The 24841-nt window shown below is 42.8% G+C and overlaps 1 protein-coding gene across 1 annotated transcript in view; it reads left to right on the top strand.

Annotated features, from left to right (window-relative positions):
• Window positions 1–24841, top strand: part of Cds1 (CDP-diacylglycerol synthase 1) — a 69394-nt gene that overhangs the window by 18574 nt on the left and 25979 nt on the right. The window contains exons 3-4 of the mRNA XM_075943051.1: window positions 15189–15285; window positions 23958–24055. Coding sequence (XP_075799166.1) covers window positions 15189–15285; window positions 23958–24055 — 195 coding nt within the window. The remainder of the gene's footprint in view (window positions 1–15188; window positions 15286–23957; window positions 24056–24841) is intronic.

Genomic DNA, 24841 nt, shown 5'->3' with positions numbered 1-24841 from the left:
ACAGTTACAATATTTATATCTATTTTATCTTTTATCATAACTAAGGAAAACTATAACTGTAACTATCAATTCTTCAACTCCATCAAAGACTCCAGAAGGATATAATATTACCTAAGTAAACAGGAAGTACATTGTAAGCAATTTCCAAAACTCTAGAATTGACAGAGATATCTTGCTGCATGGACAGTCACCCAAAGTTCTTTTGTACTATTGGGGCATCCATATTCAGCCTACAGGCCCATAGTATCCAGCAGACTTTTCCATGCAGCAGGAAATTTCAAAGACAGTTTCACCTATATTGGCAGTTTGTCATTCACTTTCTTTTGTGTCCTGCTGAATGTCTAGCAGACTCTTTTTTTTTTAAGATTTATTTATTAAGTAACCTGTCTGCATGTGGGCCAGAAGAGGGCACCAGATCTCATTACATATGGTTGTGAGCCACCATATGGTTGCTGGGAATTGAACTCAGGACCTTTGGAAGAGCAAGCAGTGCTCTTAACCTCTGAGCCATCTCTCCAGTCCTGTCTACCAGACTCTTTCATGAAGCAGGATCCCCGAAGGGATCGTATCACCTTTAGGAAAGTTCAGCAGTCATTTCTCTGTGAGTCCTGAATGTCCAGTTCAGCAGACCAGGATGGAGCAGCTTCTTGCCCAAATGGCTAGCAAACTCCATAAGGAGCCTCTTCAATGCCCATCTTCTTCTTGAAGTAATTGGTGCTGTCAGGAGCAGATGTGTCTCACAGTCATGAAAAGTCTTAAGCTCTTAAAACATTTTAAATGCCTTATTCTCTAGTCTTTGAAAGGTTTGAAGAATGCCTATCCATCCGAAATATATTTCTGTACATCTAGAAAATCTAACATGACTACAAGCTTGACTATTATAGATGATTATCTATTAATCTGTTTTTTAATTATACAATACATTTTAAATGAGCTACACAAACACACTATCTTAATCAAAAACAGAAATATACATATAACAAAATTGACCTTAAATTTGTGTCAATAAACCAAGATCCACACCAGTGCAAATTATTCATATCTGTATCATATCCCCCTTTAAATGTAAACAAATATTTATAGACAATATTTGAGAATATGGGCGTAGTTCTCTCCATACTGCTTCCTGCTGATTGTTGGGCATAGTAATTTTTGGGGGTGTTCTCGGCGACCTTTGGGGGGTCTTGTTCCACCAAACCACACTAGTCTGGAAGCAATCCACAGGTTCTCATCCTCTGTGGAAACAATAGAAGAACCTCTTTTCCAAAGCAACATATCCTTAGACCCAACTTTAGAGGTCATGATACCTTTATAATATACATGCTAGTTTAGCTTAGCAGTGCACACAATGAAATCTCTCTCTGTATTTAGCTCATTCACAGTCTTTTATTCAAAGAAAACACAATAATATACATAATCCAGACTCTCTGTGAATTTTCCATTTTTACGTGGCTTAATTTTCTTTATTCCTTTTAATCTATGACTATCTGCACTCTATCTCTTTAAAGACTTTATCCCCTTTTTAAACCCTTAACTTCCTTTTATGACTCTCTATACTCTTTTTCTTCTCTCTTCCAAGCCTACGTACATTTATTCAACACTATGACTCATCTGGATTTGTCTTTATTGCATATCTGTGATTCTTTACTGTCCAGGGGTGCTTTTTAAAATGCTAAATGCTTCTTAAAACTTAAACAGCACCATTACTATGGTATATACAATACTTTCTGCTTGCCTGCCCAGACTAAAACTTAATCTGTGCTATTACTATAGTATATATGGTGCTTTCTGCTTGCCTGCCCAGACCAGCATGGTGGAGCATCTTGCGCCTCTGAGAGCCATGAACACAGCCCCATTCTCAGGCACAAAGCCAGTCTATGTCATTAAGCAAGCTGCAGTACTCTGCTTACAAACCCCACTCAAATGCTCTTTAGCCAGACCTCCTGCCTGAAAGAGTCAGAGTTGTCGCTGGCAACATGACCCAGAAAGCTGGCATTTCAAAATGGTACAGCTTTTTTCCTGCTATTACTGAATCAGGAAAACCTCTCTTAAAAGAGCCATGCCTCTGCTTGCTTCTAGCAAGCAGAGTCCATCCAAGAAAATCGTATGAAGAAGCTGAGCAACTTTGTTTTTTCTTTGTCTAGAATTATTTTCCAAGTTCTCTCAGGCTTGTAAGTGGATTTGGTCAGCCCCACATTGGCATACCAGTCTGTTGGGGGAAGGGGCTGCTCATTGGTCCTGGCTGCCCAGCCATGAAATAATCACCCAGAAACTATTAATTCAGCCACTGCTTGGCCCATTAACTGTAGCTTCTTATTGGCTAACTTTTACATATTAATTTAACCCATTTCTATTAATCTGTGTATCTCCATGTGGCTGTGGCTTACTTGGTAAAGTTCCCAGCATCTATCTCTGGCAGCTCCATGACTTCTCTCTGACTCCGACATTCTTTTTTCCCAGCATTCAGTTCCGTCTTCCCTGCCTACCTAAGTTCTCCCCTGCTATAGGTCCAAAGCAGTTTCTTTATTTATTGATGGTAATCACAGCACACAGAAGGGACTCCCACATCACCCAGGCCTGGTTCTCATCTGCACTGAATAGGGAGGGAATACTTCTCAAAATCAAAAAGATACTGTATAACACCGTTCATGAGAGACTTCATTCTAACAACCAGAACAGTAGCTGCTCCTAACAGTTTAGTCTCAGGCAATTCTCTGTACAGAGTTCATGGATGTTTCTGTACAAACATGTACTTGCATGTTTCTCTGAGGCCTTCAGTTAGTGCAGTAAACCAAAATGAGACCATGTTGCAGAGATTTGAGTTTGTAGATATATAGGGTTAAGAATCCTCGCTGTGTGAGAAGTTTCTGAGTCATAGGCGGAACTCGTGACCTTCCCAGCATACATATTTGCAGTAGTGATGTATATTCTTAGATCCTCTGCTCTGTGAATTGTGCGTGCCTCTGTGCGGTGCAGAATGGGATCAGAGTCTTCTTACCGAGCTGTTTCCATTGCATTCTGTGTAGTTAGAAGCAATTTCTCCTGTCCTTAAGCATTTTCTACCCATTGGGGTCATTTAGTTTCTGAATTTTCACAATGGAAAGCATATGTATAGTAAACATCTTTTGTGGCTACTTTCTCCTAAAGAAACACAATTTTGTTAAAGTTGAATCCACAATGTTCTTAGAGTGGAACTGCTTGGCCAAGCCCTTCCTGTGTGATGCCTCAGAAGAAATGTGCTTTTGAAAGTGAGAGAAGCCTGAAGAGTTTCAGTCTCTGCTGTTGCCCCAGCCATTTCACCATTCAGGTGTGCTCTGGGGTGTGTGCATCAGCAGGTGAGTGTGCTCTGGGGTGTGTGCATCAGCAGGCAGGTGACTGTGCTCTGGGTGTGTGCATCAGCAGGCAGGTGATTGTGCTTTGGGGTGTGTGCATCAGCAGGCAGGTGACTGTGCTTTGAGGTGTGTGCATCAGCAGGCAGGTGACTGTGATCTGGTGTGTGTTCATCTCTCAGTCTCTTTTGGGGACATGTGGCAGTGTATCATGTCAGCCCAGTACCTGCTGCCGACAGCTGGTAGGTAGAGACCAGACCTGGACAGCTAAGTATCTTAGGGAGGCTCATAGCAGGGTTCTGCTCCAAGGTGATGCTAATGCCACAAAAACCCTGGAAGATCCACGGAAGCCTACTCGTGCTCCTGAGCTTTGCATTGGATCTCCTTTCTCTGAGAACCCACACACTTCCTGTCTACCTCTGCTTCAGGATGCTTGATGGCCTTTTTCCAACTCCTGTTCTCCATCATATGACAGAGCCTGCCTGCTCTTTAGACCCGCCTCTGTAGGGTCCTTATCTTTGGCTTAAGTAAGCTGCGTGACCACACAAGTTCTTGTTGACTCATGATGCTTGTGCCTCTAGGAAAATAATTAAAACATGTCATTAACTTTTGAAATAGAACTGACATACTTATATTAAACAGCCTGGCTGTGATTCGATCAGCATGTAACCACTTAAAATGATTGCTTTTTTCCCCGTCTCTACAAGGGAATGAAGCACCTCATGTGTGCCAAGCACACTCCATGTTAGCAACAGTGATTTCCTGCTCTCCATATTGTGTTATGTTCTTTGACTGAGTCCTTTGACTCTACGAGGCAGTTTTTGTGTATAGGAGGATGTGTTTTCAAGTGTTTTCCAAAGCTCACATGTAGAACCTTATGTGCAGCAGGACTAACAGGTATGGCATAACAAGAGCCCCTGTGGGTAGGTGAGTGCCATTGTCATGGGAGTGGGGGTACTTATCACAAAAGCAGTCTTGATATAGAGGTGACTTTTCTTGTTGGCTTGCCTGTGGCCTCTACTGTAGGATGAAGTGGCAGCATTCCCATATGCCACACTTGACCTTGGACTGCTGGACTCCAGGACTGTAAGAAGTCTGTCTCTATTCCTCATAAGTTACCCAGCTTCAGGCGTTCTGTCACAGCAGCAGAGAAGAGGGCTAAAGACAGTTGCACTCGATATATACAGCATGGATGCATAGGGGTTTATCTTCTAACTCTGTATTTCTGGAAAATGTGCAGATTAATCTTTTTTTATCTTACTGGGAGAATTGGCTATGCAATGAAATATTGCTGAGTAGAGACTTCTGGGTGAGACTGGGCAGTCCTACTGTCTCCAGGGAAGGAGAGAGGAGGAGAAGAAAAACATTCTGTTTTATAGAGGAAGAGCATTGGAAGTTCTTGGACAGTGGTAGTTATACATGATACCCAGCATGTATAAAGATGGAGGAGGACAGGCTGTGCACAACTGCGCATGCAGCTGTTGGGAGGGGAAGCAGGAGAGTCACTATTGTGTGACGCTGGTGACTGAGTACGTATGAAGAGGCTGTGAAATAAGAGTTTGTCCAAACCAGCAGATGTGTGTGTGTTGTGATATGTGAAGAAAAGAAATGGCACCGTGGCTGCTCCAAAAGATTCTAACTCCTTGGCTACTGAACCCAAAGATTCTGAAGGAGTTAAAGTGCCGAATGGAGGTTCCCAAAGCTGACTTGTAAAAGTGATCAGTGATCTCAGAAGATACAGGCAAGTCTGCCTAGGACATGGAAAAGAAAGCAGCAGAGGGAAGATTCAACAGGGAAAATGAAAATGAGGTCTTTGCGGTAGGAAAAAAAGAAATTTCAGCAATGAAAAACTCAATGAAGCCAGTAAAAACAAGAGTGGAAAGCATCACCAATAGACTCAGCCAAACAGAAGAAAGGATGTCAGGGAGAGCGGGCAAGATTAAGGAAATTCCACACTCAAACACCAGTAAGGAAAAGAAAATAAAAACCACAGTTACAGTGTCCAAGACCTCTGGGTTATACATGGAGATCAGACCTAAGAATACATGTGATGGAAGAAGGAACCTAGATAACCACAGGAGAGAAAAAATATTCAATAAAATTTTGACAGAAAACCCCAAATCTGGAGGAAAGAACATTCCTAAATAGAAATGAAGAACCTTTTCCTGACTTATTATAGTTTAAATATCAATTATTTTTACATATTAAAAATTGTAAAGGAAAAACAGCAACTCACAAAAGTTAAACATATAAAAAAGATTAGTTCTCACCAATCACCTAAAAGCCAGAAGAACATGAGAGCATGTATTTCAAAACCCAAAAGTAAATAACTTTAACCTTGATGGCTGTATCCTGAAAAGGCATCTTTTAACCAATGGAGAAAGAACAGTTCACATCTAAGGCAGTTCATGATGCCTGAGCCAGCGCAGTCAGTGGAGAGACTTGATAAAACACTGTGTAGAGAAGTAGAAGAAAGTTAGCCCCAACCTCAAGGGCACAGGAAGGAATATACTGTTTGAAATGAAGAAATGAGCAAAGAAATCCACTTTGTCCAACACACGATACTGGAAGACCCTTTGTGTTCATAGAAAAGAACAAACAACCCAGCTAGCCAGGAAAATAGGCAGCAAAATTGTAAGACTTAGTAACTAAATGTATAGGTAGAGTTTTCCTGTCCCGATTACATGCTTCCAACTAACTGGTAACTGCTTCCCAATAATGACTCAGAGCTTAATATAAATTATAAATGCTTGGCTGATAGCTCAGGTTTGTTACTAACTTTTACATTTAAATTAACCCATATTTCTTATCTATACTTTGCCATGTGGCTCATTTTGTATACATTTTGCTTTCTCAGTGGCTTGCTTGTATCTCTCTGACTTCACCTTCTATTCATCATTCTCCTAGTTTGGTTGTTCTGCCTATAATTTTTCTCTGGCTACTTGCCAGTCAACTTTTTATTAAACCAATCTGAGTAACAAATCTTCACAGTGTGCATAAGGATTATTCCACAGCATTTCCCCCTTTTGTCTAATTAAAAGGAAGGTTATAACCTTAACATAAGATTATATACAACAGAAAAGTTATTAAATAATTGCAGTTATAATATCCATGCCATTTGTATTTGACAAAATTAGAGAAAATGTTATATTGTCTATCCTATCTTTGTGAGTCTAAAGTTTTATATCTAATTTATCTTTTGTCATAACTAAGGAAAATGTTAACTATGTAATTTTGACTTTTTTAATGACTCCAGGATGAAATGTTACCTAATGACAGGGACATCAGGCTGCCTGGACAGGCACCCTAGAGTCTTCTGTGACTTTGGGGATCTATAGCCTTACAGTCGTGGTATATATGGCTGACATTTTTAGGAAGCAGGGAATTTTGAAGAATTGTCCTACCTTGTCTTAGCAAAGTTTGGCATTTATCTTTCTTGCATCTTTGGTCCAGATTGGAGAGTATCTTGTCAGCAATTGAGGCAAGTGCAATTTATTTGCCCACATTTCTAGTGTTTGCCATATTCAGTGCCCATCTTCTTCTCTGAGGTAGATTGGTGATATGAGGAGCAGACATGTCTCACTGCCATGAAAAGCTTTAGGTTATTAAACCTATTAAATGCCATATTCTGTAGGTCTTTGAAGTGTTTGAAGACCATCTATCTATCTAAATATATCCGTGTATGACCTTGAAAGCATAGCTAACATGACTATAAGTTTGACTGTTATAGATGACTATTAATCTATTTTTAATTGTATGTTTATTTTTAAATGACCTGCATAAACACAGTCTTAAATAAGTCTACTCTTAAATAATAGGAGAAATATATATGTGGTAAAACAGAATTACCTTTAAATTTGTATCAATAAACCAAAATTTACACCAATGGGAAATGTTTAAGGTTAATAGTTGTTTTTAGATTAAGTGGATTGAATAATCTACCCTTTTATCATTTCTATATCCCCCTTTTCTTTTTGGAATGAGACCCCCTGGATCTAATCTTCTTTGTTCAGCTTTTTTTCCTGACTATTATAACAACTTGTAACCAACACCCTTACATGGTGATAAATATACATAGTCTATCTTTTGGGAACATGGGCATAATTTTCTAGACTGCTTTTACCTTTGGCAACCCTGAGAAAATTTAAGATTATGGTCAAGTCTTGACTGGAGTATTTTGTGAGGCTATCTCATCTCAGTCAGCAGCCTTGAAGGTGTTCTGGATGCAGAATTTTGAGGAGGCTGTTACAGGCATTTTGAAATGATGGATCCATTTTCATTGGTGGTTGGTTCCCTTGCTATGGAAATGCATAAACTTTTAAAGTATATCTGCATTAATACAAGCATAGATTGTGCATTGTACATAAGTCAGCCACAGATAGTTTTTTCATGTGTTTGAATACATATCACACATCTTGTAGTTCTTTTAGGTTTATTTCTTTATGTCTGTAGTCAGGATCTCAGGGGTCTTCCTTGATCAAACCTGATTTTCTTTAACCCATATCTGGAACCTTTTCTGTCTACATGAGCAAAAACACCAAGCCCATCATGCAGCACACTGGTGGAGCTTGTGTTGGCAGCTTAAGTCCATGGGCTGTGACTGGGTGACTGTACTATAGCCCTTGTGAGAGACTGAGTAACCCACCATGCGGCTTAGCTCATGGTGTACTGGCAAGTGCCAGAAGACGTGTCTCTATACTGTAGCCAACATGAGAGACATGAGACTAAGATGCTAAGTTTGGCTCTCTCTTAAGACCTATTATCTCTCACCATGTACAAAATTAAATTCACAAAATACAATGTAACCATTTTTTAAAAAGAGGGCTAGAGTAATGGGTTGGTGGTTGAGAACACATACTGTTCTTACAGAGGTCTTGAGTTTGTTTCTCAGCATCCATGTCAGACAGCTCACAACCACCTGTAACTCCAGTTCTAGGGGTCCCAGTTCCCTCTCCTGTACTCCAGACACCCAATCACACATGCACATACCCACACACAGACACACATAATTAAAATATAGCAAAATCCTTTTAAAAACCACCATGTGACCCAACCACACTCCTTCTGGGTGTGTGCCTGCAGGACTCTTAGGAGATGTAGCCATGTAAATGCTGTAGCACTGCTCTCCACAAGAGCCACACCCTGGATGCCACCAACAGATAAATGGATCAGGAAGATGTAGTCCACATACACTGAGAATTTTATTTAGCTTCAAAGAATACAGTTATAATATTTGCAGGAAAATGGATGAAGCCAGAGATCATTGCATTATGCAAAATTAGTCAGACTCAGAATAATGTGGAGTTTAGCTTTAAATTTGTGTGTAGAATAGTGAGCATGTGTGTGTGTGTGTGTGTATGTGCGTGTACTCACAGAGAGACCATGAAAGAGAAGGAGGAGGTGTAAAGGGAGCAGGGTAATGGGACAAGAGGAGTCATAGGGTACATGTTCTGTGAAAGAGTGGTGCATGTTTTGGTGAGGAGGAAGGGGACCAGCCTTTGGAGGGGGTTGGTGTTGCAAAAGGAGCGGTGGGCTGCGTTCCAGCCACCCAGCTAGCTTTACCCGAAATAATTACACGGAAACTGTATTCATTTAAACACTGCCTGCCCCATTAGCTCTAGCCTCTTACTGGCTAACTCTCACATTTTGATTAACCCATTTCTATTAATGTGTGTAGCACCATGAGGTGGTGGCTTACCGGGAAGATTCTAACCTGCGTCCATCTCGTAGAGGAGAGCTATTTGTAACAGAATGGTGCCCACATGGATAACTGAATCCACAGAAAGCCTGAGAAAGCTTGGGAAAGAATAGAGTAAAGCATGTTTTCTTGGTGGCAGCAATTTCTTGGGTTTGCTTTGCTTGCTAGAGGCAAGCAAGCGCTCTCATGTAAGAGAGGCTTCCTGACTCAGCTTTAGCTGCAAAACCCTGCAGCTCTTTTAAGAGGTCCTGCCATGAAACACTTAAACGGTGTTGATAAAAAGCTGAACGCATGCTTTTCGGTTTTCAGCCATAGCAGGAAAAAAGCTGTGCCATTTTAAAATGCCAGCTTTCTGGGCTGTCCTGCCAGGGCAAACTCTGACTCTTTCAGGCAGGCAGTCCAACTAACTGAGTGTGGTCTGTGAGCAGAATGCTGCAGCTTGCTTGCTGGCAAGGACCTTGAAACGCCATAGAGTTGTGGCAATGAAAATGGCTACAGCCAGTACCTTCGCCATGAGGCTAGAAAGCTAAGGAATGGACTGGATCCAGTCGTCAAAGCCACGGCTTTCATCCTCTCCTTAAAGACTCATGTAGTCAGAAAAAGAGAGATATATAGTAAAGAGAGATTTTAAAAAAAAACCTCTAAATATTTTACTGTTGGTTAAAAAATATATGCTGTTAAAAAATATATGCTGGCTTGGGAGAGAAGAGAAAAAGGTTAAAGTTCTTAAAAAAGAAAAAAAAAAGAGAGTAGTTGGGTGTGGTGGCACACACCTTTAATCCTAATACCTGGGAGACAGAGGTAGATTGACCTCTATGACTTCAAGGGGCAGAGGTAGATTGATCTCTGTGACGTCAAGGTGTGGTAGTATACACCTTTAATTCTAATGCCTGTGAGGCAGAGGCAGACAGACCTCTGTGAGTTCAAGGACAGTCTGGTCTACAGAGTTATTCCAGGACAAAGATATACAGAGAACTTGTCTCAAAAAGTAAAAGTAAGCCAGGTGGTGGTGGCACACGCCTTTAATCCCAGCACTCGGGAGGCAGAGGCAGGCGGATCTCTGTGAGTTCGAGACCAGCCTGGTCTACAAGAGCTAGTTCCAGGACAGGCTCCAAAGCTGCAGAGAAACCCTGTCTCGAGAAACCAAAAAAAAAAAAAAGTAAAAGTAAAAATAAAAGAAATAGAGGTTAAAATAAAGCCATGTAAAGATGAAAAATCCACAGAGAATCTTGATACTCTGTTATTATGCTCTCTTTGAATTGTGTGAATGCTGAGGAAGAAGCAACAGCTGCTAAAAGATATTTGTTTATAAATGCTGCTGAACTAATCCAAGATAGATATTTTGAAAATACTTTGACTTCAAAATTTGGATCTAAGGATATGATGCTTTGGAAAAGTCCTTTTGTTTTCACAGAGGATGAGACCCTGTGGATTCCTTCTATCCCAATATGGTATGATGGACCATGCCCTCCTTAAAGGTTGCTGTGAACACCTTCAAAAAATTACTTCATTCAACTGCTGACTGAGATGAATCTAGCACACAGGTTATACCATGAAAGACCTAAATAACAGCACCCCCATTCAGCACGAAGCAGTTTGGAGAGAAAAAACTGTGCCCATGTTCCCAAATATTGCTTATAAATGTTCTTTTACATTTAAAGGGGGATATGATATAGATATGAATAATTTACACTAGTATAAATTTTGTTATATATATTTATTTCGGATATTGATTAAGGTATTGTGATTGTGTAGTTCATTTAAAAATGTAATGTTTAATTAAGAAATATAGGTTGTTAATTAATAATCATCAATAATAGTCAAGCTTGTAGTCATGTTAGATTTTCTAGACACGTAGAGATATAGTTCAGTTAAATAGGTATTCTTCATATCTTTCAAAGACTACAGAATATGGCATTTAATGTTTTAATAACTTAGGGCTTTTCATGACAATAAGACACATTTGCTCCTGGCAGCACCAATCTACTTCAAGAGGAAGATGGGCATTGAAGAGGCTCCTTATGGAGTTTGATAGCCATTTGGGCAAGAAACTGATCTTGCCTAGACTATTGCATAAACTGGACACAACCTGCAGAAAAAGGACTGCTGAACTTGCCTAAAGGTGAGATGGTCTTTCATGATGACTCATGAAAAAGTCTGTGAGACATTCTGCAGGACACAGAAAAAAGTAACTGAAACTGTCTTTGAAATTTCCTGTTTCATGGAAATGTCTGCTGGATATGGGCTTGCAGGCTGAAGATGGATGCCCCAACGGTACAAAAGAACTTTGGGTGACTGTCCAGGCAGTGAGATGTCTCTTGTCATTTCTAGAGTTTGGAAGTTGCTTACTTCTTGTTTACTTAGGAAATATTATATCCTTCTGGAGTCTTTGATGGAGTTGAAGAATGGATAGCTAGTTATAGTTTTCCTTCGTTATGATAAAAGATAAAATAGATATAAATATTATAACTAATTCTTGCTTGATAACTGTTTTTTGTTATATGTAATTTTGCTATGTTAAAGTTAAGGCCTTCCTTTTTGTTTAAACAGAAAAAGGGGAAATGATATAGGAGGGTCTTCTATCTATCTGTTGCTTTCATTGGTTAATTAATAAAGAAAACTTCTTGGCCTGATAGGTCAGAACATAGGTAGGCGGAGAAGACAGAACAGAATGTTGGGAGGAAGAAAGCAGAGTCAGGCAGATGCCATGGAGCCAGCCGCCAGGTCAGACATGATGAATCTTTCCCGGTAAGCTACCACTTCGTGGTGCTACACAGATTATTAGAAATAGGTTAATCAAGATGTGAGAGTTAGCCAATAAGAGGCTAGAACTAACGGGCCAGGTGGTGTTTAAATGAAATACAATTTGTGTGTTATTTCGGGTGTAAAGCTAATCATGCGGGAGCCGAGCAGGACGAAAAGCAGGCCTGCTTGCCTTATCACTACAGGCTGGGGCATGGCAAAGTGGGGGGAAACAGATAAAAATTAAGTTTAATATATATGTATAAACAGTAATATGTCACAGTGATACCCTTTAATTTCGATGCCAGAAAAAGTTTTCTCTTTTTGAAAAGTGAGCAGGAACACTTTATGTGTTCCTTGAGGGCCAGGGTGTGTTGACTGTGATGGTGAGACGATGGGAAGAGAGTGGGTGTCTTCTTCACATTTCCGGTTCAGCAGCTGCTGCTGTTAAAGCTCAGACCAGACACAGACATCTGAGTGGTGTCAGCCCCCATCCAAGGCCTGGCTTATGATACTTCTCTGGGGAAGGCTAAATATTCCGGGTTTCATGCGGACAGGACAGGATTATCGTCACTGGCTGGTTTAAGGTATTTTATTTACTTCTGCCTGGCTTCATGACTTAGCCCAGTTCCCTAATCCATTTATTAATCTGCAAGAGTTACATCTGTACAACTAAGCAGAACCTTTCAGTTGTCTTTTGACTGCACACTGCTGTTTAGTTCAGGCCTGACGCCCAGTAAAATGTGTTGTGGTTGTGCATGTTTTCTTGCATGTTTTCTGACCAGTAGAGGGAAATGTGAAAGGGTAAACTCGGTCCAAGACCTCAGGGAGCCTGGGCAGCTAGCAAAAAAAAAAAAAAGCTCTTGTTTTCGTGTTGTTGACATTTTGAATCCTTGGGTACAGAGATGGCGTTAAAGGATTATTTAAAGAAGTGTCTAAACTATTCAGGATAGGGAATGAGGGTGTGGCTCAGGGGTGGAGTGAGTGTTTGTCCTGTATGCGTGGTTCTCTGCATGAGAGCCCCAGCACCACACACACACGCACACACACACTTAGGATTCATGCTTTCTTTATGTGTTTAAAAAGATAAAATCAGTCACATGATGTAGGAGAGTGGTTGAAAAGAAGAGATATTGTCAGTATTTTATAAGTAGATGAAATCAGCCAATAGGTCTGTTGTAAAAAGGGAGGGAGCCTATGCCTAGATTAAAATGCATTAACTAGACTAGATTGAATCAAAATCTTTTGTAATATAAATTAAATGTTATTACTGAAACTAATAAAACTCGTATATGATAGCTAACTTTGTCTGTTTGGTTTGATTTCCAAACACCCAGAGCATAAATTAGACACACTGTGGTGTGTCTGTAGCAGTGGTCACAGAGAGGCTTAGTGGAGCAGGGAGACACACCCTGCACATGGCAGCAGGGTCCCTTTGACTGGAGCTCTGGACTGCATGAACCAGGAAAAGGACACTTGCAGGGCACTGGTATTCCTTCGGCTTTCTGCTCTCTGATGATTTCTGTGACCTAGCTGTTCAGGTCACCCGTCATGCCTTCTCTGCCAGTTTGCAGTGCCAACTGACGAAAATCGTTTCAAAGTTATTTTAAAATTTATTATATATGTGCTCATATATACACGAGCCACAGCACTGGTGTGTGGAGGTCAAAGGTCATAGGAGAACTCTCTAGACCTGTTCCTACCTTATGCCTTCACCAGTCCTGCAGAGCAAGCCCCTTTGCCTGCTGAACCATGTTGTTGGCCCTGAAAACCCTGCTTTAAACTGTATGCCTTATATTTTTGTTAACCTGTTGATTGGCTCACTAGCTCCTCAAATATTTGCTGAGCAAATACTCTGTACATGTGCATTTATATTTTGCGGCCACGTCCCTCAGCAGACAGTGTACTAAAGGAGGAGTCGGTGTGTAGAGAGGAATGTACCGCTTACACAGATCAGTCCGTCCTTCTGTATTCAAATGGTCCAACACATGCAGCTGAGGCCCTTGGATCTTCATGAACGTTGCTAGTGAAACTCACGGAGGATGTATTGACTCACATAGGAGAAGAGGTTGGAATCCATGGGAGCCTCCAACTGTGTGGGGCCTAAAGCATGTGTGGCAGAAATCACCATCTTAAAACCAGCAGAGAGTTTGGATCCACAGTGATCCACATACTGCACATACCAGTGCTTTCAGAGTCTGTTCAGGAGACAGCGCCTTGGGCAGTGTGGGCTGGCCTCACACTCCTGGTGTAAGTGGCCTTCCATCACTGCACCAGGTAGCTGGACTACAGGGGTGTGACACCTTAGGGTTTCTAATATGGCTTACAGTGACAGTCATGTGTAGTATTGTCTTAGTTTTGTGTATAGTGTCTATCGGTCTACCTCATGGCATGATCAAGTAACACAAGGACTCCCAAGGGATATTCTCGTAGGTAACAGCATGAGAGGAGGGGTTGCTGGATGCCTTGGCCTTAAAGCAGAGGTCTGAGGGGGGCCAGTCCTCGGCATACCAGGAGCCAGCCCTTCCTGTTGCTGGGGTGCTTCACCCTGAGAAACAAACTCTGCTGGGAGCGCCACATTCTTTTTTTTTTTAATTTTTTTTATTGATAAAAGAAGAATAAAGAAAAAAAACAAATTTCCACCTCCTCCCAGCCTCCCCTTTCCCTCCCCCTCCTCCCACTCTTCTCCTCCTCCTCCCACTCTTCTCCCCCTCCTCCCACCCCTCTCCCCTTCCCCCCACTCCTCTCCCCCTCCCTCTCCAGTCCAAAGAGCAGTTGGATGTTCACCTTCCTAGATATGGACGGAGGGGGGAGGACCTAGGACTTACCACAGGGCAGGGAACCCTGACTGCTCTTTGGAGCGCCACATTCTTAACGAGACATATGACTACGACTCTAGGAACCCAAGCGTCTCCTTTCCAAGACTCACTTCAGGCTGCTCCCTCACAGAACCCATCGGGAAATCCCATTCCCACATTCAGGCTCTCCCAGCTCTCCATCCTTGCATTCCCGCGCTCTTACTTAATGGCAGCCCCTTTCTCTCTTTAGCTAACACAGTGTCGCGTGTTAGCTGTTGCTGCCATTATATAAGACAAAGTAGTCTCTTTTTGTTTTTTTTCTTTTTCTTTCTTTTTTTTTTGTTTGTTTGTTTTTCGAGACTGGGTTTCTCTTTGGCTTTGGACCTGTCCTGGAACTCACTTTTGTAGACCAGGCTGACCTTGAACTTACAGGGATCCTCCTGTCTCTGCCGCGGGAGTGCTGGGATTAAAGGCGTGCTCCACCACCACCCAGCTGAAATAAGGTATTCTTAAAGAACAGTTAGGGCAAATTTTTAATTCTGGGAATTATGTTGAAACCACACATAACAAAAGTTTAAAATCACGTTATTAAATCCTGACTTTATGGACTTCTCTCTGTAGATGGAAGAACTGGTGGATCCGAGGCATTCTCACCCTGACCATGATCTCCCTGTTTTTCCTGATCATCTCTATGGGGTCCTTCATGCTGATGCTCCTGGTAAGTGATTGGCACCAGTGCCTTGGCTTTTCAGTAGATGCATATCATTGAAGTTGTTTGAGCATATCATTATAAAAAGGTAACCCATGACTTGACAGCAGCAAATTCAGCTCCTTTAGCAGTTTCTACTTCATGAAGTGATCTAGACAAATGTGTTGTTGGTGCAATGGACCCTCAGTGTACTCATGCAGTAGAGACCAAGTGGGTGTGCATTAATACATAGATAGCCAGGATTGTGGGGAGCATTAATACATAGATACCTAGATAGCCAGGATTGTGGGGAGCATTAATACATAGATACCTAGATAGCCAGGATTGTGGGGAGCATTAATACATAGATACCTAGATAGCCAGGATTGTGGGGAGCATTAATACATAGATACCTAGATAGCCAGGATTGTGGGGAGCATTAATACATAGATACCTAGATAGCCAGGATTGTGGGGAGCATTAGGTGTGACGGAAATGCATATAGCACTTCCAAATACTTATAGCTGTCTCGATCCCTGACTTCACAGAACTTAGTGTGACAGCAGAAACACTCAGGACTCAGTAGTGGTAAGTCTCATGACAGGCCATGTTTCAGCCCAGGGGTAGAGAAGCACGCCATCTGGTCTGAAATAGGGATAGCAAAGGCTTACAGAGAGATGGTGCCTAAGCTTGATCCTGAAGATTACCCAGAGAAAGCAAGGTGGATGGCAAGGTGGCTATTCCAGTGTCAATCAAGGGAGGAGCTAATAAGAGAAGGTGGTACTGCCTGCATGGGATCCGAGCTGACCTGTGTGTAACCCTTAGGCTTTAGACTGGCGAGCTGAGTACCTGCCCTCCTGGGAGATTTAGATACGTACGGGAAGCCAAACAAGTCATGAGGGCAAACAGATAAATTAAGCTGACTTCATTCATTTCATAAATGCTTCAAGGTGACTGGTGCATTATGTCACCGAGCATTACCAAAGCCCCGGGATGCGTTAATGGTGGTGCTCAGAAGAGCACACCAGCCTGTTTTCTTGGTGCTTGCTGTTTACACTGTAAAGAACAGATTAGCTGCTTCTCAGTACAGACTGTGTGTTTAAATGAAGACTAGCACTGTCAGAGCAAAAAAGGAGTTGGCAGACGGTCTGGAGCATTGCGCAACGCGTGAGCGGACATCTGAAGGTTGAATAGGAGTCATGGAGGTAGAGAGAGGAGCTAGGAGTGGAGGCGTTCCTCACTCGATGTCTGCCTCAGTTGTGGGAGCCAGGAGAAATCCATTGACTTATCAGGTGTTTCCAATTATCCAGACATGGCTTAGCCATGAATAGTGATGACCATTCTTGGGGCACACACAGTGTTTTTCTTTATTACTATATAAGGATGAGTTGAAAAGGTGACAAGCTCTCTAGATAAAACTGCTCACTCCCCTGGGCAGGCACCGCTGCTCCCACTGTGGCCCCTGCCCTCCCGGGACATACGTGTGCAGCAGGCAGCTGTGCTGGTGTTGGACCCTCCCTTTTACTCATCTCATCTTGGTCCACGCAGCCGCTTCCGTGTACTCACATTCCTCTTCTGCCTCCGGAGAGGACGAGAGGACGAATGCCTCTAACCCACCCTACTGTCTTCCACCGTGTCCTGTTGAGAACAGATATGATTATCAGCAGCATGGTGTGCTTTTCCTTTTACTAAAAATACATTTGAAATTAAAATTTTTTTTTTTTTATTTTCGAGACAGGGTTTCTCTGTAGCTTTTGGTTCCTGTCTTGGAACTAGCTCTTGTAGACCAGGCTGGCCTCGAACTCACAGAGATCCCCTTGCCTCTGCCTCCCGAGTGCTGGGATTAAAGGCGTGCGCCACCACCGCCCGGCTTGAAATTAAAATTAATCACAATAAAAAATTTTTATCAGCACAGGGAGTCAGGGGGTGAAGCCCCCAAGAAGGGCCAGATTACATTTCCATGACAAAATTCAGAGCACTTGCCGGATTGCCCAAGCTGGCCTTGAACTTGCTCAGGGAGGCCAGGCTGGCCTCAGACTTGCTCACTAGGCCAGGCTGGCCTTGAACTTGCTCAGGGAGGCCAGGCTGACCTCAGACTGGCAATCCTGCTGCTTCAGCCTCCGCAGGGTAGGATTATAGTGTGCACCATGCTCAGTTGGATCCTGATTTTTAAAAGAGAATCATCAAACTTCCTAAAGTACTTGAGATTTCTTTACCTTTCCTGCTGTCTAATGGAATGTGAAGCATTGTGTTATTTAAATCACTGTGCTTTTTTTAAACATTCAGGTTATGTTCTGATTCTTTAATAAGAACATCTTTAATTCTGAACATACTGGAGCACAAGTAAGTTCTGATTTCATAAATCAGATTATTTTCTTAAAATAGATTCCTAAACCAAAAATAGGCATTTTTATTTGCATAACGCACATCTGACACTCAACATGTCAAAATCCTGTCTGTTCCTCCAGCCGTCCTGCGTAAATCTGCTGTTCGAGGCTTTCCTCGCTGCTCTGTTCCCTCCTCACCTTAGCCCTCTAATGTGTAATGTTGTCTAAAAAGGCTAAGTCGAAGGCTTGCTTCCCACCGGGATCTAATCACCGAGAGGAGTCTGACCTAGTCAGTCCCATCTGATGGACTTTTCGGAGGTGTGGCCACTTCCAAAGGTGGACCAATGGGAGGAGGTGGTCCAGAGCAGAGAGGCTGTGACACTTGTCTCTTCTCTGGCTCACTCTGTGCCTCCTGCACTGAACAGCCTGTTCCACAATGCCCCCCACAACTCCATGTCTGCGTCACCATAGATCCCCAAATCTCTGAACTCTAAGACCTTTGGAATAAGTTCTTTCTATGTTGTTTTGTCAGATGGCACATTCCTAGTTTCCAGCTTCAATTAATCTAGTCTCCATGTGTCCCCGCGACACTCTCTGCTGGTTTGCACTCTGTTCACACCCACATCCGTGCCTTCTGACAGCTCTGAGCTACTTAGCCTAGCATGCATGGGTCATCTGCAGACGTGACTGGCTGTTTCTGTTTGATGCTGCCTCTGCCCGTCCATCCCCTACCACAGGTGTGTGTGGTTGTTTCCACATGGCCTTAGAGTTACGTGCTTCTTCACAGTCTCTCTCTCTCTCTCTCTCTCTCTCTCTCTCTCTCTCTCTCTCTCTCTCTCTCTCTCTCTCTGTCTCTCTCTCTCTCTCTGATAGCAAATGCCCCAGATCACTTCCAGGACTCTTCAGTATCTGTTAAAGAATTGGCTCTTGTTTTTAATCTCCTAACACATTAACTGGGCCAGTGAAATTCTTTCAATGTTTATCGCTACCTGTGTCAGTAGCACGGTGTATCAATTTCTGCATAATCTCCTGGTTCGTAAAACTATAAAGACATTTTAAAGATTCTTATCTCTAGCACTTTGAATTCCTTTGGTTGTCCCAGACTTTCTGTAGCCTCCTCGCCAGCTGTAACGATAATCACACAGATATCATGGCTGCTAAATAAAGCCCTTTCCCTCCTGTCCGTTCAGTGCTGCCTTCAGTGCTGCGTGGGTGTTCATGAGATCGCATCACTGCACGTGATACTCTAAAAGCTCTTTGTTCTCTTAAATAGTGTAGTTTGCCATTTTGTCTTCAACACTGAACTTTGTCCCCATTCTTTGATTATTTTTTGTGAAAATAACCTTTTATTTCATATTTACACAAAGATTATTTGAAGAATGACCTTTAAATATCCTTTGTTTTATAATACACTAATGACTTTTGCCTCCAGTCTTTCTTTACTTTCCTGTACTATGAGATAATATTTCTTTATTATGTGACTAAAGGGAACACTTATTTTTTAAAGGTATATGATTGGACATATGATCAATATTTGGTGTCAAAGTAGCTTAAAAATCCCTGAATGGCAGGTTTGAGAAGGCTAGTTTATAGAAATCCTTCTCTCCTCAACCCGTGTGTGCATGTTTGTGTGTGTGCATTCACTTGTGTGCCTGCACTTTCTCGTGTGTGTACATCCTGGAGGTGGAAGATTGCTGTTGAGGTCTGTCTGTCTCTGCACCTTCTCTTTGGAGGTAGGGTCTCTCATTGAGTCTGGAGCTTCATGCTCAGGCCTCTGTCTGACCCCTGAGGCCTGGGATGCTCCTGCGTCTGCTCCATCCCTTCCCCAGTGCCGGGGTTGGAACGTCATGCATGTCAGCCTAGGTCCTCATGCTTGTGCAGTGTGTTGCGTTATCACTGTCTCATTCACCCAAGAGATGCTAAAAAAAAATACACCTACAAACATGAATTTTGAAACTTTTTTCAATGAAAGACCAAACAGTAATGTTTTATATTCTAAGCTACAAATTGGCCTGTTATAGTCTTTGATTTTTAAACTCTTTAAGCTTATAAAAGTCTCATTTTGATGGAGGAAGGTCATTGGTCAATTAATAAAGAAACTGCTTGGCCCTGATAGGTTAGAACATAGGTGGGTGGAGTAAACAGAACAGAATGCTGGGAGGAAGAGGAAGTGAGCTCAGAGGCCATGCTCCCCTCTCGCGGGCAGACGCGATGAAGCTCTGACCCAGGATGGACGCAGGCTAGAATCTTCCCAGTAAGCGCACCTTGGGGTGCTACACACATTATTAGAAATGGGCTAGTCCAGGTGCGAGAGTTAGCCAAGAAGAGGCTAGATATAATGGGCCAAGCAGTGTTTAAAAGAATACAGTTTGTGTGTTGTTATTTCGGGGCATAAGCTAGCCCGCAGCTCCTACTGCATCATTTTTTGTACAAGATTGCACAATGACAAGCCCTTGGGTGTGCTGTTTAAAGGAAGGAAAAGAATCCATTGTGTTCACCAAGACTCCCTTCTGGCTCAGAGGTTCTCACTGTGCTGTTTGAGTCTTGGAATTGGCCAGGCGTGAGCAAGATGTTGCAGCTGTTATGGTTTAAGTAAAATTATGGAAGGGAAGGGGACGAGGTGGGGGGAGAGGAACCAGGGCAGCAGCTACCTCTTAAGGAGAAAGACAGAAAGGAATAGGCCCTGGCTGCAAGGAGGAAGGAAGATCTGCATGCCTCAGTGGTGGGGGTGGGCAGGGTGGTGTGTGTGTGAGTGGGGCTTGTCTCTTAAAGGGACAGGGCAGACCATTACATTCACATCTCTTTTTTTATATGAAAAGGCAGGAGGTTAGGCACAACAGGTTAAAGGAATTGGATTTGCGGATTCTCAAGACTGCTTCCTGCTTATTTGTGGGCATCTTGGGGTGGGGGGACCTGAGCAAGATGGGTGCTGGTCACATCCTGGCATAGCTGGTCTCTTTGTTCCTGTCCAGTGTTTGTGGTATGGAAACGTCTGGTGTCTCTTACACATGTTTAAGGCACAACAGAGGATAAAGTTAAGTTTAGGAAAAAAAAAATTAGGACCAGGGAATTGAGAGGGGCGTATCTGACCTGTTTAAGGTGGATCCTCCAATTCAGCTCCCTGGAACTCACAAGAATTCTTTGGGTTTATGAAAATTTAAACAGCAGTAGAACGATTGTGACAGATGTTTTTCCACAATGAAAAGTATTTTTAAGACTATGGAAGGCAGCGTGAGAGAAATTTGATAAGTTGTATTTGTCTTCACACCTTTATAATTTGCAGGTACACACCTTAATGACTTGTATTTATGTTTTACTGAAATTTGTTTGGTGAGGTTGTCCTTTTAAACTGACAAAACCTCTCAGCTGTCAGACTGTATCAGAGATCTTTGGAAGGATAAAATTTTACTTGAGTTATTGTTTAAAAAACTACATAAGAACTTACTTGGTTGGCACCTAGAGCTACTCCTCAGGGTCCTCCATGGTTGCTGAAGGTTGTATTTGTCTTTTGCTGTTTAACTCAGGGCCTGCCAGGCTCCTGAAGATCCTGTGGGCTAAGAAATCTGTAGGAAGACAAGCCTACCTTGACCTGACCAGCTAGGCTGTCAATTCCAGTGATTCTGTCCACATCTGGAGATCTTCAGTTTAGATGAAAGGCAGTTTATCTCAGTGGTCAGCACTTTGCAGTTGAAGCAAATTGTGCATGGATGTTGTTCTGTGTCCATTTGTCTTCTGTCTTCTTTGGAGAAAATGGAGTGCTGCTGCTAAGAGCCAACCTGTCTGTTTTTGTTATAAAAAGTTTTTTTTTTAATAATTAAGCATTTAAATGCCATATTCCCCAGATCTCTGAGCAGATGAGAGCTGTTTACTGGGTATAGATAAGTCATAACTACAGTATAGAATCTTCCTAGAGAACTGGGTCTAAGCTTGACTATACTGGCTCTCAATTTAACAGGTAAGATTTATACTTGTAAAAAGACAGAAAGAAGGAAAAATTACAATAGAAGGTTAACAGCAGAACTGATAATAGCAGAGAACAGCTTATTATATTTTAAATCGGGGTTGAATTAAGAGACTTAAAAGTACATACCAGTTTAAAATATGAGACTTTTTACTTTGTAGTCTGGAATGAGATACAAGAACAGAAAATTATAACATTTAACAGTAAACATAGGTGCATTTAAGAAACATGTATGTACGTGCGTGCGCGCACACACATACACATACACACACACACAGTGAACAGGAATTGGGCAAAGTGGATGCTTTGGTGGGCTCTTCCAAAGGCATGCCACTGTGTAAAACAGACATGTAACAGAGTCAACACCAGGGAACCAGGTAGGGAATACTTCAGTAAAGATGGCAGGACTTGGTCACCTGACTGACTCTCAGTTAAGATGGCAATAAAGTCACCTGACCTCAATCAAAATGGCGGCAGTCACATGTTGAATGGAAGAGAGACCTAGAGGCATGATCTGCCCTGTTGCTGAGCCGCCATGCCACAATCCACTATGGGGAATAAAGGCTGGAATTGAAAACAGCTGCCTCGTGGATCAGTTTCTGCGGGACCAGTGGTAGTGGTGTCAGGGATAGTTTGAGGAAAAGTGGAGCTGGTGGGACACCAGCAGAGCATTCACAGGCGGGTGGCTGATAGTTTGAGGGTTTATACCATAGTTGAAGATGTGAAAACCCACAAAACAGCAAACACCGCAGGGCCTATAGGAGGACGTCTCCTCTCTACAGGCGGATGTTAAAGCCTGACTGGCTCCGGCCGCTCTGAGCAGTCTCATGGTGGGGACTACTTATGAGCGGTCCAAAGAAAAGAAAAAGAAAAATCTGAGGGACCCCGGGCCCCAAAATGAATGCACCACACAGCATGTGCAGTGCTAGCACGGGAGGACCAACCGAGGTCGTCCGGGCACGTTTTTAGCTACGGGAAGCAACCAGAGATGAATGTCAATGGAGGGCTCAACCTCAGCAGTGAAGGCTGTGGTTGGCTGACTGGAAGGGGAAAACTCACCACTGAAGCCGCTGGTGAGTGTAGAGGTCAGTGTTTAGGCAGATAGAATGTAGAGCTAATGCAAAGAAACTGGTTCTGGAGTCCAGGGTTTCACGTGTCCTCTGCTGGCCCACCTGTGGGCAGGAAGGAACATGGAGAGAGCCTGGCCAAGTCAGGAGCACCAAATGTTATGGTAAAAATAAAACGCCATAGGTCCCTGAGTGGTGGCAGTGGGCAGCAGGCACGAGACCACAATGGGCCACGAATGCAGTCATTCCCAGGCAGGGAGCAGCACAGCGGGTGAGAGACAGAGATCTGTTAGGCACACCATGCAGAGAACGTGGGTATTTATTTAGTGGGTTATAGAGAGGAAAGGGAAGAAGTGGGGAGAAGGGAGAGTGGCAGAAGCTACCTCTTCGGGAGAGAGACTGAAAGGAAGGGACTCAGGCTAGAAGTGAAAGAAAGATCCTCTTGCTTACTTGGTGGATGGGGGTGGGGGGTGTGGAGAGTGGGGGAGGGAGTGGGCAGGGCTTGTCTCTTAAAGGGACAGGACAGACATTACAGCAGCCTCACCTTGATCCCTGGTTTATCACTGGGAAGGGCTGATGCTCAGGAACACAAGGACACCTTGCAGGCAGAGCTCCATCAGCTTTGTTGTCTGTGTGGACATGCTGGCGACGCTGCCCAGACTGACCAGAGCTGTTGCTGGCTGTGCTGTACCTGTACCTGAAACACAGGAGGCTGGGGAGCTGAGAAGGGAGTGAGAGGCCAGTTTGTCCTATAGTGTGAGACCCGTCTCAGAAAAGATTATCCACCTCAAGAAATGGTGAATACGTGGCAATAAATAATAATAAAAACCTCCCAAGAGGACTACTGAGAACTCAAGAACAATGGCAATGGGTTTTTGATCCTACTGCACGCACTGGCTTTGGGGGAGCCTAGGCAGTTTGGCCGCTCACCTTACTAGACCTGGATGGAGGTGGGCGGTCCTTGGACTTCCCACAGGGCAGGGAACCCTGATTGCTCTTCGAGCTGATGAGGGAGGGGGACTTGATCAGGGGAGGGGGGGAAGTGGGAGGCGGTGGCGGGGAGGAGGCAGAAATCCTTAATAAATAAATAAATTAAAAAAAAAAAAGAAACCTCCCAAGGACTCGCTACCCCTGGCTATTCTTGGGAACATCTCAGGCCCTCGTTTTAACTATCCTTTTGCTGCTCCATTAGGCATCACTTCCCTTGAAAGAGTGAATATTGCCTCTTTGCTATTGCCATTTAGAATAATTAGAAATAGGTAGATTAAGACTTTCTAAAATACACATAAGTCACACAGCACAGATATAAACACTGGAGATCACGTGACCCTGTTGTTTTACTCTCAGGTTCTGGGCATCCAAGTGAAATGTTTCCACGAGATCATCACCATTGGGTACAGAGTCTATCACTCCTATGACCTTCCATGGTTCAGAACACTGAGTTGGTGAGTGACTGACACACTGCTCTGGATAGGGAAATCGAGTCCATCTCTAACATTTCTAATTGCAGAATGATTTTGGAGAAAGAGAAACATGCTGTAACTGAATTTATAATGAAGAAAATAACCTTTGTTCCTCCTCCAGCACAGCGATCCTCAAGCTTTCATTTTAGTCTTTGTAGTGACATCTAATAAATGATTAATATATATATAATTTTATTTCCTTCCTGATCATAATTTTATGAAAAGCTCTCTTTTTCCCCAGTTGATCAGAGAACATCAAATATTTGATTTGTGTGTGTGTGTGTGTAGCTTTGCTTTACTTATTATTTTTAACATTTAAGGCATTCATCCCTGCCAAGACTTTGGAGTAGGAAACACGGCACTATGCTAGCTCATAGTCAGGCTCCATGGTCGTAAGGAAGCTATTCCATTAACATCTTCTCTGAAGCCACTGTCTTCCTAAAACAGGTGTTTCTCACCTCTGGGCTTAGACTATTCTAAATAGTTCCTACCTGAGTGTGCTGACACAGACCTTTGACCCTGGTTCTAGGATCCTGGCCACAACAACTTGCTCAATTGCCCATTGTCTGAGGCAGGAGGGCCATGAGGTCAAGACTATTCTGAGAGGTCAAGACCAACCTGAGCTGTTTAATAAGATCCTGGAGGTGGGGAAAGTGGTGGAGTGGGTGTTGATATTATAAGGGGCCATTTTCTCCTAGTACTTTTCTCTGTTCTTATAAAATATATGGGAAACACACACACACTAAATCAAAATAAGAAGAATCATTG

The sequence above is a fragment of the Microtus pennsylvanicus genome, chromosome 12 (genome assembly GCF_037038515.1).
Source record: "Microtus pennsylvanicus isolate mMicPen1 chromosome 12, mMicPen1.hap1, whole genome shotgun sequence".
Taxonomy (NCBI): Eukaryota; Metazoa; Chordata; class Mammalia; order Rodentia; family Cricetidae; genus Microtus; species Microtus pennsylvanicus.
The sequence above is the reverse complement of the archived record's forward strand: the minus strand, read 5'-3'. Positions and strand labels throughout refer to the sequence as shown.